This window comes from Sitophilus oryzae, unplaced genomic scaffold (assembly GCF_002938485.1).
Source record: "Sitophilus oryzae breed Bouriz unplaced genomic scaffold, Soryzae_2.0 scaffold_810_pilon_pilon, whole genome shotgun sequence".
In the NCBI taxonomy this organism is placed as follows: domain Eukaryota; kingdom Metazoa; phylum Arthropoda; class Insecta; order Coleoptera; family Curculionidae; genus Sitophilus; species Sitophilus oryzae.
The window spans coordinates 2916074-2932281 of NW_022147429.1; the positions used below are offsets into that span (position 1 = coordinate 2916074).

General features: G+C 31.8%; 2 protein-coding genes across 5 annotated transcripts in view; both read left to right on the forward strand.

Annotated features, from left to right (window-relative positions):
- LOC115888990 overlaps positions 1 to 4315 on the forward strand; it is a 34442-nt gene extending 30127 nt beyond the window's left edge. For all 3 annotated transcript variants that reach the window (XM_030908895.1, XM_030908896.1, XM_030908897.1), the window contains 2 exons: positions 1585 to 1867; positions 1929 to 4315. In XM_030908895.1, coding sequence (XP_030764755.1) covers positions 1585 to 1867; positions 1929 to 4255 — 2610 coding nt within the window. In that variant the 3' untranslated portion in view covers positions 4256 to 4315. The remainder of the gene's footprint in view (positions 1 to 1584; positions 1868 to 1928) is intronic.
- Positions 4316 to 8963: 4648 nt separating this feature from the next.
- Positions 8964 to 16208, forward strand: part of LOC115888999 (cysteine dioxygenase type 1) — a 31585-nt gene continuing 24340 nt past the window's right edge. The window contains exon 1 of one of the 2 annotated variants that reach the window (XM_030908905.1): positions 8964 to 9435. In XM_030908905.1, coding sequence (XP_030764765.1) covers positions 9191 to 9435 — 245 coding nt within the window. In that variant the 5' untranslated portion in view covers positions 8964 to 9190. The remainder of the gene's footprint in view (positions 9436 to 16208) is intronic. The other variant, XM_030908904.1, reaches the window with a different exon arrangement.

The following is a 16208-nucleotide window of genomic DNA, read 5'->3' on the forward strand; positions in this document are numbered from 1 at the left end:
CTAATCAAAAATATCTAAAGTTATTCTTTTGAATGTGGGTTTTAGTGCTCTTCAATAAGCTTAAATAGAATTATTCTCTAAAATAATTAGGGAAGCCAATAATTGACCCCATTAAATTTTACATGGGATTTTTTACATGTCCCGTCCGACGATATATATCCCCGGTATAGAAAGGCATTGCATAATATTGAAAAAAATATGTGACATTGGAAATATGGTGAGAACACAATCAAATTGCTTTTTGTATTTTGATTTTTTAATAATTCATTAAGAATATCATATTACCTAGCTTATTATCTCATACGATTTTTAAAATACAGACTTATACTATTATTTTTTGGTATTAAATAAGTCCATATCTCAGTAATCCCATTCCATAACTACAGTTTTAGAATTTAAAAAAAATAAAGCTTTTTATTACATTTGAGCACATCAATTATTGTATATCTATTTAACTGCACGCTTAAAACTTGCCAACTTTTAATCAACTTTGACCTTTCATGAAACAATAAATCATTCATTTGGTTTGTCAAAATCATGGGTAACTAGTCTGCTGGAATAGTAAAGTATCAGCACTGACATTTTTGTGACCAATTGCTAAAAGTAAATATTTCTATTTATGCCATGATTTGATTAGATTCGGCCAGTGTGCGCCGGCGCCTTTCAAAGCTTACTTATTCAAAGTGGGTGAATTTTTAAAAACTCTATATCTCAAAGAGGAATCGAGCAAAATATCAAGTATATGATATTTTTCTGTAAAGGTAATTTTAAATTCTTTTCAATTAATTAAAAATATACAGGGTGTCCCATATAAAAAATCAAATTTTCTATTGATAATTCTTAAATTATTAATTTAAAAAAATATATACTTAAACTATTAAGTTCTACGTAAAAAAGTGCTTTGGAAATATTTTCTAAAAATACAAAATTTTTTGTGATTTGTTAAAAATACATATTTTTGAAAAACACTCCGTAACTCGGAAACGGTAACAGATAACGACATGCGGTTGTGACCATCATGTTGTTGATAAAAATTGAGCTCCAGGCACCGATATTAGCTCTCGTCTATTTCCTATAGAAAAGGATGTTTCCCTTTAAAAACGTCCAATCTGACCCACCCTGTACATTATATTAATCTGTATAATATACATATAATAATATTTAATCAAACTATACGTGGTTTTCGTAAATGTTTCAAAAACATTTTTTATATAAACATAGCCATATAATGTTCAGATTAAGTCGAATTAAATACAAATAAGTATTTATCTCGGTATTTATATAATTAAATCTGTGGTTAAAAAAATCTTTGTGCTTTTCTATAACTTTAATTCAAAGTTTACATTCGAAATATTAATATTAATATTAACAATAGCACTGTGACAAATAGATTAATATTAACAATAGCACTGTGATATTCAGGAACACATCAAAAAACGATAGGAAACATCACATATACAATTAAAATAAATATAATTTTATTATCGATTTTTTTTCTAATAATTTAAAAAGTATTTTTTTGTCAAATGTTTCAATTTTGACATAATATGTCATCTTAATCGTATTTTTTTGTTGAAATTTTAGCGCAAAAAGAACAAACAAACTCTACCATTGTATCTAAGAGACATCGACGATACTGTTGAAGTGCGTTCGTACAATTATTCAGCCGAAAATTGGGACATTTTGGATGCAGAGACAGATTCCCCAACCTATCCATTCGGCAGTCGACAATCCAGCACCGCTTCTGAAGAACAGCTCCTTCTTGGCAGCAGAAGAATACGTGGAGGCGAATGTACTCACCTTATCAACTGTAAATTGATTGGAAGAACTTGCACTCAAAGAATACCACAAGCTAATTATATCAACAGTAAAATCATATATAATTTAATATCTCCAACACCGACCAAACTCAAATACTAATTTTTCAGGGCAATTGTTATACAAAGACTTCTCCAAACTTGCTTTGCCCCCAAAGCCAAAGTCTGCCAATGTTATCGATATCTTATCAAGATATTTCCTTAGCATAGAAGACTTGACACCCACAAGAGATCCTGGGTTTTCAATGACAACGCCTGAATCTTTCAGAAATACACAGCCGGGACAAAATATTGAACCAAATTTGAAGAGTGGAGAGTCCGATTTTATTATATCAAGATCATCCGCTGCGGTTCTGAATCTTCCAGAAGAGGCGACACCCGCTTCTTCGGAAAGTGGTCTTAGTAGTACGGTTTGTCGAGAACTTTTTGGTGATACTTGTCCAAAAGGAATAACTAAGGGAGCGTCAGAAAATACAAACCCTTTTATGAATGATCAGGAAACAGAGCAAATCAACATTTCCATAGAAAATAATTTAAATGATACGAGTGGTTCTAATTTAGTAGAAAATTCATTTACTTCAGAAGAAAAAACTTTAAGTGACCCTATAACAGCACAACAAAACTCTCTAACTCAAATAATAAAAGAGCCTTCAGTAAAAAGCAACCATAGCATTCCATTAAGCGTTAAAAGTGTTAATCAAAAGAGGATATCCTCACAGTTCGAAAGAACTGCTTCGGAGGCACCTTTAGAAAAAGTGAGTGTGTCAAGTATCCAAAAGAAAGCATCTTCGAATTTGGAACAAGCAATTTTGGAAGAACCAGTAATTTTATCAAATAAAAGGTCCAGAGAGGGGAAGGACGAGCTATTGTACAAAGATAACAAAACCGAAATTAGTCTTGTAAGAAGTTTAAACGGGGATAAAAAGCAATCAAAACTGACTTTACCTCAATCAAATACAGTCCTTCGTAAACCTTCTTTAAAACTGCAAATAACGTTACATAATACATTAATTGAAGAGGAAGCAAATTCTGATATAATTAATATGAAATCTCCTCAAAGCAAAGACAAATTTGTTGAAACAACTGAAACTTTCCCTCTAAAACCCGACTGGCTGCTTTCCAATGACAGCGCAGCTGGAAAAATAGTTATAGCCAATGACAAAATGCAACAAACTTCAGATAATGATTTTTGTCGGTCTTCGGCTAACATCATCAAAACAAATTCGAAAAACATTTCAAGACCCTGCCTGTGTCCTTTAACTTCGGGTGATAGTTTCAAGGTAGTACGTCAATCGCGAGAATACAGTGATATTTTTAGGCCAGATGCTTCAACACCAAAATACACTACATCTGAGAATTACTATTCATACGAAATACCTGAGAAAGATCCTAATACACAACGTCATTGCAAATGCCCTGCTTGTCGCGCAAAACAAATGAATCGGTACAAAAAATCTTCAGAAGAAGAATCATTGTCTGGTGACTGGCAGGAACAACATCAACATTATAGAGCTAATAATCCACCATGCAATTGCTGCAGGTGTTTAAATTCTCTACCACCAATAGAAACGACGTACAGAAGAGATACCTTCAGAACGCCATCTCCACCACCTTTTTATTATCCACCTGAACAAGCTTACAATGAACCTCGATACATTCAACAAGTTTATCCCGAAGTTGCACTACCAACCAGATTATCCCAGGATACTGAGGCTTCGAAAAAACCTTATAACGTTCATATAGAACATTATCATACCGAATGTCAGTACTGTTGCAAGCCTCGAATGCCTTCGCCACAGAGATACCCTAAAATGAATCGAGACAGACAATACATACCTCGATCAAGGTTTAGAAAACCTTACGGTATTCCTAGAAACTACGATCCCAGATCTTACACTTCTACGGAAGAAACTGAGTATAGTGATTACGATCCGAATGACGAAAACAATTTGACGGATTTACCATACCAAGATAATGAGGATTACTTAGAATTGGTTCAGGAACTGCAAGATACCTTACACACCCGGAACAGAAACAGAGTAAGAAAAACTATGCAAGAATTCGAAAAGCGAAGTAAGCAAAATAAGCCTTTGGAAAAACCGATCATAGACTACGATCAGGCAAGCGAAAGCGAAGAGCCGATAATAAAAAAGATAGAGGAATTGAAAACGTGTAAGAAAATGTGTTGTGCAGGAGATAAGTGCACATGCCAATCGAAGAGAGATGCCCCAAAAACGGGGTCGCTTGGGAAAGAGAAAGCCAATGTACAAGATCTTAGGGAAGATGTCGAAAGGCCTTCTCATTGGACAATGGATCCAGGTTCTGGAGAATGGTATAAGGACCATAAAGACTCCAAATCTAGAGGATCAAAAAGCTCCAGAAATAGTTCTGACGTAAGGGAGTGTTTCTGTAAATGTAGGCAGGCTAGACGTATGTAAAAATCATCTTGTTTCATATCTGTCAGTTTAAAATTGACAATAATAAAAATGTTCAAACGAGATACATTTCTTGGTGAACAATAATACTAAGTTTATATTGTTTTATTTGCACTTGTTAACAAAAAATATGCCTTTACCAGTTGATCTCTGAGATTACATTAAAACCTACTTTTTAGGAAAACGTTGAACCAATTCTGACTAAACACCTTACTTCCTTTATTATCTGGATGAAATAAAAAAATGCCAAGCCGATATATTTGAACTTTACTTTGTATAGCTGTAACAAATATTATTTTGTAACAAAAACATGCTTTATCTTTTCAATTATACAGGGTGAGCCTTAAATAAGTGCAAATATTTTAAGGGCTGGTAGATCTCGATAAAAGAAACATATTTTCTCTTGTTTTTTTTTTGAAAAATTAAAAAAAATATGAATTATTACTCAAATTTTGAGAACTTTCTTGTAAATTTATTCTACTACCTATGTTGCCATATTATCAAGAAATTGTTTTTTAACTAAAAATTCCAAATTTTCAATTTTTTTTTCGCGAATAAACCTCATAGGCGTGTTTCTTTGGCCGAAATATACTACCTCAAAAAATATTTACACTTATTTAAAACTCACCCTGTATATTAAATCATTTTTTTAATAAACTACCTAGAACAAATAATAATAGAAAAATAATACACTTTTATTTGAGATGGCGATATAGAAGAACAATATTCCGAATTAAGTTCCCTTATTGATTCCGTAAGTCAGTACTCAAACCAATCAGAGAAAGAAACAATAAGGCATGTTGAATTTATCGATGTATATTTCGACCCCAGAAACAAGATTATGTGTTTTTTTCGTGAAAAAAAAATTCTTGAAAATTTGGAATTTTTTTATTTTTTTTAGTTTTTAGTTAAAATCCATAATTTCTTTATAATATGATTTGATTTGGTAAAATAGAAGTTCATAGGTACTAGATTAAATTTACAAGAAAGAAAACCCAAAAGAGATCCAGTGGTTCTCAAAATGTTAAAAAATATTTTTTTTTAAATTTTCAAAGTTAAATAACTCGGTTATTTTTGACTTATTTCAAAAACGGTAAAGTATATTTCGAGATCTACCAGCCCTGAAAATATTTGCACTAATTTAAGACTCACCCTGTATATTCTTTTTTAAAAGATTTATCATCCTTTATCTTCTCTGATTTTACAGTGTATAAAAAAAAGCTATAAAAGAAAACATTCCATTAAAACTTAAATAAGGTTAATTCTGTTAACTATCATTCTTTTGTTGAATATCCTAGAAAAAACTTGCCAGATAAGGCAACTAAGGACATATATATTTTGCAAATGTGGTCTTCCAATTAATACCATTTTTCAGTAAAGAACCTAATGTATGTAATTTATACCGCGTTTAAAAATAATCTTCAAGTTATACTAATCATAAACTCACTAAAAATACCGCATAATCGAAAAAAACGGCGTCCAGTTGTCTTAGAAATGACCATTCCAAATGGCCATCCCTGACGCTGCTTTTTTCGTGATCATATTGCACATATTGACGATTATATTGTTGAAAATAAATCCAAAGAATTTTTGTACCTACTAATGCCGTTACCCAATAGAAAGAATGCTACAATATCTTTAAAAAAAATTATTTTAAATTGACTTTAGAAGTGATTTTCTATATTCTATAACACTATTAAGGATTTTGATATAATAAATATCTATTTTTTTCTCTCTCTGGGTATGTTATGTATCTTCCTCCTTCCATCTTAGGGTCTAACGTAGCCTTTCCTTATTCGCAATGATGACCACTTATAGATTGCAATAATTATATTGTTTAAACTTTAACGAGTACAGTCATTGAAAATGTCTAGAGTGTACCCAGAAATCCACGGCATTGGCCATTTTAAATAATTAGGAGCAATATACTAGCATCGCCAACCACATTTTTTTAGTTCAAGCCACTCTAACTCACTTAAATAATATCTTTTTTTTTTGTTTTCACTCTTGGCTTTAGGTCGTTGGGGTTGCAAAGATGTTTCTAGATTTTGTTCATTATTTTTTTATTTTATGACGACGTTTCGACAGTATATGTCTTTTTCAAGCCTCTTGAACGTAGATTCTTACAGAGTTAAAATTTGTTAAACTGGACAACACAATAACACATATTAACTATTGTTTTTAATTGTTTTTGGACATTACACTTTACTATAGAGCACGTACGTATTTCCTTTGTAGATCGCTCTGTATAAAACACGTTTATCGTTTCAATACCCGATGTCTACTTATTAACATTGAAACTATGAAACTACTTATATACATTGAAACGATAAACGTGTTTTATACAGAGCGATCTACAAAGGAAATACGTACGTGCTCTATAGTAAAGTGTAATGTCCAAAAACAATTAAAAACAATAGTTAATATGTGTAATTGTATTGTCCAGTTTAACAAATTTTAACTCTGTAAGAATCTACGTTCAAGAGGCTTGAAAAAGACATATACTGTCGAAACGTCGTCATAAAATAAAAAAATAATGAACAAAATCTAGAAACATCTTTGCAACCCCAACGACCTAAAGCCAAGAGTGAAAACAAAAAATATATCGTATACAAGTCAAAGAAACGAAAAAAAAAATTAAATAATATCTCTACCCTTTATCACCGTTATTAAATTTATAAGTGCCAGACTAATTCGGTTAGAAAGTTGTCACTCTTCATTCTATTATGATTTTAGTTTAGAAATATCATTATTATCTCATTATTTTTAGTATTTGTTTATAAGACATTTTTACGTATAGTGAAAGTCAAACTTATTTTCAGACAAGGGTTGTATAAACTGTGGTTGTATTGTTAAATATTTTTGTTATAAACAGAATGGACTGTAATAGTCAAAAACATACCACGTATTTGCCAGCTTTATATTATTGAAATCCGCCACTCTCTGAAATGCCTAGTCTTTTCATGTATTGCCAGAGCAAACAGCGTAAGTCTTCAATTAGTACACGCTTGACTGCGGATCTCAGGCATTCCCTGTAATGATGAAATAATTTCAGTGAAGTACCTGAATTATTACAGTTACCCTACGGTTCAAATCTTAAAAATATAAATAAACTACAAACAAATTTAAAAAAAGACTTTTATTTCATTATCAAAGCAATACTTATTTCTATAGGTATCGGTTTTTATTTAAATTAATTGATTTTATTTTTCGGTACAGGTGCGCCAATCTATTTATTATTTGGTTTTTGCATTCATAGAAATTTAACTTTAATATGATAATAATTTCAAATTACAGTGTAATAAAAGATGGTTCACCCTGTATACAGAAATAAGTGCAAATATTTTAAGGGGTGTTTGGTTTGGTTTTTCTTTTAAAATAAATTGATAATAACTGAGTTATTATTTAAATTTGAAAATCTAAAAAATAATGGCAACATTTTGAGAGGCACCGGCAGCAATCGATGATCCGCGGTAAATACGAGGCAATTACCTGGATCTCAGCTTGTTCGACGCCCCAGTGTTGACACATGGACTAGAAAGATTTAAAAACGACTTGGAAAATTCAGATTAACAGTGTTTTTTTTTACTTTTAATCTGAATTTTTATTATACCTTACATTAGAAAACGGGACTTCGATAGATAGCAGATCAATATAATTAGGTTAGAGCGTCGTTTTATCGCTTTACCTAAAACCAGCAAAACCTCCAAACCAGCAAAATTTCAAATGAATTTGATAAACCTAAAATTCAATAAATTGATCTCTGTCATCAGCTGATCGGTTTAAATGTAGGTCAAACGTTGACTCTTAACATATCTAATAGAGGGCGTCATTCAAAGAAATTCTAAAAAAAAAAATATTAGATTTATTCAATATCTTTGGACTCATCGGTTTTGATGAGTAAAAATTAAAATAATATTCCACTAAAAGTTAGAATATGTGACGTTCAGTTTAATAGATATGTGAGTGTGCACTATCAAAATATTTATATGTATATAACTAATTGAGGGAAACAATTAAAAATATTTCGTAATATGACCAAAAAAAGCTGCTATAATAATTGCTCATTATTTAGAGTTTCATAATTTCAGTTTACTAAAGTATAAAAAGGGTATTTCAAATAGTAGGCGTTGAACTATACTTAATAATAATTTACAATGATTAAAAAATCTACAGTGAATAAAATTAATTTAAGTATTTTTGGTAGAAATTTAAAAATGTGAACTTAAAACTTATAAACATACAGAACGTGTATAGCGTAGAAAGTGGCAACATCGCATTCTCTTGAAGCACTATAAACAAATTTCCGGAAACTGAACAAGCGGCACTCAAAAGTTTTTCAATATTTTCCGAAAAATGTCAGAAAGAAATAAAATATACGATTTTTTCCCCAAAAACCAGTTAAAATACTTGAATTTATTTCTGGGATACCCTGTATAAGATTATCAAATAAATATTAGCATATTTTAAGTATTTTAATATTCGCAGTAGGAATTGTGTACCAAGATATTGATTATACAATATCATAATATCGTGAAGATACATTACATGTTATACTCGTAACCACTTAAAATGAATTGTTATAAAATAACGGCGGAGAGAGCAAAATATAATATTTTGTTCTCTCCGTGTATGTCAGCGCGTACCTTTCTCGTCCCATCATCGGACTCATTGGCCAAGCTCTTATTCAGTTTTAGTCATTTTAATTTAATTGTTTGGTTTAGACTTTAACCAGTGTAAACAACGAAGAAGTAGAGAGCGTATCCCGATATTCGCACCAGCCAGGACGGATAACACTCGTTTCGACACTTTCCTGACCCCAAGGATCAGTTTTTATCGAAATCATCGGAAACAATACAGAACGCGATCGTCCAGTCGTGCGAAGATATTTCACATCAATACTTCTGTAATACACTTTTAATTTTTGTTTTTTATAAAATGTCCCTGTGCGTCTATCAACCGCTTAACAGTGACAGAAATGAAGAAGAATTCTGTGAAATTACCTTGACGAAACATTTGGGGCACTCTTTGCCAGAAATTTGTTCGCTGAGTGATGTGGTGAGTGAGCTGAGTAAAGTTTTCGAAAGTGAGAAAGTCAACGTCGAATTGGTGCACTACATCATGAGATCCTACAAATCTAACCCTGCGGAGTGGAAGAAATATGCCAAATTTGATCGATTCAAGTAAGCTAGATGTAGTATTAATTTTATTCTTCTCAATTTTCAGATTATTATGACAAAGCCTATAAAATATTTCCATGTATTAAACCGTTTTTCATCTAGCTAATTATTTTTATAGTAATTTCTTTGTTATTATTAATTGTAAAATTTACAATAAATAAGAATAAGTGTATTTACCACCAGAGCTGCAACAAGTCAATTTTAAAACACTTAAGTCTTAAATCGTTTCTAAAATCAAAATTATTAAGGAATATTAAGTCATTTTTGTAAAGACTTAAATCAATCAAACGTTATTTAAGTCGTTTTTATGACTTAAGTCTATATTTTTGACTTAAATCATGATGATCTGCAAGTTAAGTCAGTAAAATGACTTAAATCAATATAATTGCCCTCATGTCAAGACAACCAGAATTCAATCGTTCTCTTTTTTTAAATATTAATATTAATTTTCTTATATTACCAATTAAACACAAAACATACAAACACAAAAATATGTTTTTTTATAAAATTTAACCGATTTTGTAGTACATTATATGTACCTATTCATAATCATAACATGTCTATTAAAAAGGAGTGATGTGTTTTTATCACTATGTAATATCATAACCAACATGATATACAGGCTAGAGACCTCGATTTGTGACGTCACCGCAATAGTCGGGCTTTTGTATTGTACCCCATAGACTTAAAATAAAATATAGACTACACTATTTACATCTCAACGCGGCCAAACAATCTTTTTTGTATACATGTTTACTTCTGGGTACAGTCGACCGAGCCTTCCTCATCCAGCCTATGATGTCACTTCTTTAATATTATCAATATTTTTTTTCTTGTTACACACATATATTGAGATATTAATACTACAGTTTAATAAAGTAGGTTTTAATATTCCATAGATGTATTAAATAGTCCTTATACTACTAAATTATAAGTCGGATACTGTTTAAAAAGGATAAGTTCTTTACAATATGACAACACCGATTAGAGGCGAGGGAGCCTATTCATTCATTTATTACCTTGTAGTACGCGTCGCACGTGTGCGGTAAAGCTTTGTTGCCGCTATGTCCCCGGCTGTATTAACGCATTTTCTTAGCTTGTAGTCCTTAAGTGTTTATTTTATTGTCCTTTTCTGTTCAAGAACTATAAAATATGGTTCGCCAGTGCCAAATTTGCAAGAAATTTGACTTAAATAATCCATTTAAGTCTTGAAACGACTTTCGACCGGTAGGTAACTCTCAATTTACCCATTGGGAGTCAGTGGCGTTGTTGTAGAAAGGCGCTTATTTAGATAATATTTGAGTAAAATGTAAAATCTGAATTTTTTCTCTTACATTACATTATTTACTTACTTACATTGTAACAAAATCATAATTATAACCCTGTTAATAATTAATAATGTTTTTAATAAATATATATTCCGGTTTATTTTAAAATTATCTTCAGAATCTAAAATAACATATAAGAATTTTAAAATGATAATACATTATGAAACCAATATTTTTTAATATACCGGGTCGTCTCAAAAGTGGCTCACCCCCTATAACTTTTTTATTTTTTCAGATAAAAAAAACAGATTTGTATGTTAGTAGGTATATGACATAAATTAGGATTTATTGACGTATTCAATTGTTGTGTCTCTTCCTGTTTCACCGAAATCATTACATCTTTTGATTTTTAAAGGCACCCTCGCTATATTGCTACTTTATTCGATAAAAAATGACACTCTGAATAGACATATCATATGTCAACTTTTGACATTGTCGCTTATAAACAAATCGTATTTTAAATTTCAATCCAGGGTGCCATGGTGTTGTTAAAAACACTACGTTTTAATCAAGGTGCCTTGGAAAAATAGTTTTGATCGTCTAATAGGTTTCGTGTCTTGTCTAGGTCGGTTAAAAGATGTATAAATCGTATTTTTAATCATACATATGTCAATTTTTTCAAATGGAACAAGGGTGACTCATTGCATATTTGGAAAAAGCATTTTTTTATGAATATATTGATACCACACACTTGGTATTTCGAGTCAAATTGTCGTTATGAACCGCGTGTTACAATTACAATTAAACCATATGCAAAAATGTCAAAAGTTGACATATGATATATGTCATTCTATTCAGAGTGTCATTTTCCATCGAATAAAGTAGAAATATACCAAGGGTGCCCTTTAAAAATTAAAAGTTATAGTCATTTCCGGTGAAACAGGAAGTGACCAAAAACAATTGAATGCGTCAATCAATCCTAATTTATGTTATATACTAACATACTAAATCTTGTTTTTTTTATTTGAAAATATAAAAAAATTATGGGGATGAGCCACTTTTGGGACGCACCCGGTATAATGAAGACAGTACCGAGTTAAATAAATGTAGTTTTCATTTTATCCACTTTCTATCACCTTCCTTGCTTTAATGGAACAGGTTTATGTTTTCTCTAATTTACATAATAAGACATCACTTAACCAGAAATAAAATTACAACAATCATATTTTTTTTTTCTCCCTGTCGCCGATTCTATTATATCTGTGGAATAGATCCTGTTTTGATTAATATTAGGGGTTGTAAATGTTTGACTAAAATTAATAATTTATTATTAATTTCAAAAATTACGTAATTTCGATTATAAAATTTCTTCTATGACGTGTATTTTAATATTTTTATCCTTTTTGGACTCTAAGACGTTTTTTCTAAACTTTTATTTAAAAAACCTGTCTTAAATCTTAATAAAATATAAAAAAGTTTCAATACGATATATTTTTAATTTAATTATAGCTTCATTAAAATAAAAAAATTACCCGGCTATGATACGGAGAGTTCAGGTGTACTTGAGAAACGAAAGACAGTGTTGTGTTTCTCGGCAGAGTCGTCAGGGAACGACCGTTACGACAGAGACAACCTATCTATCGCTCGTGTTGCACTCGTTATAACCTAAAACAATAACACAACAATAACAAGACAGTGTCTGACCGCATGTTCCAGCTATTTATGAAAGAGATGCTCAGTCTATATTTTATTTTAAGTCTATGATTGTACCATATAGTACTGCATATAGTTTTAACGTTGAAAATGTTTCTGTTATCCTATATAAGGGAGCCCAAATCGAATTAAAATGCTACATTTGCCACACCATGACGTCATATATACAAGGGTATAGGAAATCTCGGCGCAGCGGCGGCAGTCGGCCAGCGCGCGCAAAAACCATTACATCGCTAATTGTTTATTGATATATCCCCAAAAATCGAATTAAAATGCTACATTTGCCACACCATGACGTCATATATACAAGGGTATAGGAAATCTCGGCGCAGCGGCGGCAGTCGGCCAGCGCGCGCAAAAACCATTACATCGCTAATTGTTTATTGATATATCTTTATTAGTTTAAAAGCAAAAAATATGGGGTTTGCTTTGATACATTGTCAAGACATAAGCGAAACTTTTAAATTGTTTCTTTTTTTTATTTAGGCCTTCGTTTTTCGTTAAATGAAAGTTATATTAAAAAAAATCTATTTTTAAACCAAATTTTCGCATGATTGAAATGATTATTCATGTTTAAAGTTTTTTTTGGTCATAAGCGCTAATGGAAATGTATTTTTGTAAATAATTATAAAAAATTACTCCCTACGAAGACTTTGTTGTGTACTGGATCAAAAAATAAGTATTTGTTTTCTCTATACGGTGGTATTAATATATCGATTTTTGATGATAGTGCCCTTTGACCAGGTCTAATTTTGTACTACTTTCGGAATAAGGGTCCCCATATCATGTACTGTACTTCCATCCCTGAAAAATTCAGCTTGTGACACCGAAATGAGAGGTAACGTCAAAATAAGCTTTAATCTACCTACATCTTAGGTAGGTGTAGGTACTCTAGGTATATTCTACCTAGACAGTAGCTGAACTAGCTGACAGTAGTAATCTTTGGTAGTAATTTATTTGTTATCCGATAAGTAGTTGTCATTATATGTATAAGTTTAATCATCTTATACCTCCTATAACGGTAGGTTTTGGATTTTTCCTGATTGGTTTGTTAAGCAAAAATATACTGGGCATATAAATGTCTGTTACAGGTTAATTCGTTAAAGAAATATGTTACACACAGATTATTTTAATAATAATAGTATAATAGTAATGGCTATATTATGTTATAACACATACATATGTATTGAATGTACTTATTTTAACCAATGCATTCAGGGACGTAGCAACAGGGGGTGCAAGTGGTGCGGCGCACCAGGGCCCGGGGCCCTGGGGGGCCCGGCACCGCCCTAGCGGCATTAGCTCTTGCAACCCGATTCTAAATTTGACTTTTAGCATTATTTGAGAATATGTTTTATATATAGATAACTTTTTAAGTTAAAAAGTTATCTAATGACAAAAAAAATTATTGGTGTCATGAATAGGGTGTCCCATAAGTCATGGATCAAATTTAAATAGGAGATAGGGGAGGTTATTTCCAACAAAAAAAGTGCTATAAACAATAAACATGTATCCTAAAATGGCTGGTTTTCAAGATACAGGGTTATTGTTGTTTCTTTACACAAAAACCGTTCGTCGGACAAAAAAATGTCAAGAGGCCATTTTTGACAGCAACTAGTAAGAGGTTATGAAAATAATTTTTATTTTGGAAAAAAAGCAGTGGCGTACCGATTTTTCATTGAATAAAATTGTCATTTTTCACTTTCAACACACTGTATCTTGAAAAGCAGGTATTTTAGGATACATGTTTATAGTTTTTTTTTGTTGGAAATTACCTCCCCTATCTCCTGTTTAAATTTGATCGGTGACTTATGGGACACCCTATAAAATAACTAAATTTTAAGTTGTCTAGTTTTGCATTCAGCTGCGATATGAGTCAGTACAAACATTTGTCGGAGCTGAAAAGCGAAAACGGAAAGAAACTGAAAAACGTGAAAGGGAAAAACTTCCTAAATTAACTTCCTTTTTCCATCGTGTTTAGAAAAATACAGTTGAATTATCTGAATTGTCTGAACCTGAAAATAAATACGATCAGGATGACCCCGGAATACCTCTATCACCGAAGTCAATTACAATGAGTATTGCAAAAGAAGAAAACCATGAGTCAACCACAATTTCTTCGACTTCCCTATCTGTATCTGTTTCACAAACAACGGTTTCACATCTCAGTACCGAAAAGAGTAATTTCAGCAGTATTCTCAGCGATTCGAATAAAAGATTTATAGCAAAATACGGACCATGTCAACTAGAAAATATGCAATTTCCTAAAAATGCTAATGGTCGATCGTTCAGTTTGGCGTACTACAACCAACGATCCAAGTCAGGAATTGTATACAGAAAAAATTGGCTGTGTTACTCACCAACATTGGATGTAGCTTACTGCGAACCTTGCTGGGTTTTTGGAGACAGAACTCAAGGATCATTAAATTGGCTAAATGGATTTAATGGCTGGGGTCATATTTCTCGGAGTATGACTAAGCACGAATCTTCTAACAATCACATTTCTGCTTGCCTGATATATAACAAATGGAATAGCGATCAAGTATTGGACACGGACTTGGATAAAACGCTGAAATTTAAAAATAATTATTGGATTAAAGTTTTGGAACGAGTTATTAACGTCACATTGACTTTGGCTAAAAATAATGTATCATTCAGAGGAGACAATGAATCGTTATATGATGGCGATCACAATCGTGGCAACTTTCTAAATATTATTGAGCTATTGTCAATTTATGATCCAGTTTTGAAAGAGCTTTTATCAAAAGATAAAAAATGTGTAAAATATTTGTCGCCAACCATTCAGAACGAAATTATCAACCTCTTAGCCAATGAGGTAAAAACTAAATTGATCAGTCAAATAACTGAATCTCCATTTTTTTCAGTAATAATGGACACAACTCAAGATATTTCAAAAATTGATCAAGTGAGTTTTGTAGTGAGATATGCCGACTTCATCAAGGATAACGACAATGTAAACATTATTCGTGATGTTGTTATAAGGGAAGTTTTTCTAGGGTTTGAAAAATGTATGGGGCAATCTGCTGAAGACATGTTGAAACAATTATTATTATTCTTTGAAAAGAATAATTTGAGCTTTGAAAGACTACGAACTCAAGGCTACGATGGTGCGGCTAACATGACTGGCGTCTACAATGGCCTGCAGGCCAAAATTTTGGAAAAACAACCCAACGCGTTATATGTATACTGTACTGCACATAATCTAAACCTAGTTATCAATGACTCTGTAAAAATTTTAAGGGAGTTACAAAATTTTTACGATTTTGTAGAAAGTCTTTATGCATTTTTTGCACATAGCATAAAACGATGGGCAGTATTGACGGAAATGTTCGAATCCAAGAAGCACACATTAAAACGATTGTGCCCAACGCGATGGTCGTCTCGTTATGATTCTCTTCATAGCTTAAGGTTTCACTATCGAGAAATTTTACAAGTTTTGACAAAACTAACCCTAACAAGCTCGAAAACAACGGAACAAAATGAAGCACTGGGATTAAAGAAAAAACTGGAAAATTTTGAAACAGTTGTATTGATAGTGATTGAACATAAAACATTAAGTATCACAAAGCTTGTGTCCAATGCACTTTTGGAAACTGCTAAGAAAGACATTGCAGAAATGAGGAACAGTTTTGAGGAAGTTATTAATGAAGCAGCTGATTTAGCTCGTGGTTGGGAAATCAATCCAAGTTTTAAAGAACACAGGATCCGCAAAGTGAAAAAACAATTCGATGAGTTATCATGTGATGAACGATTATTCAATGCCAAAGAAAACTT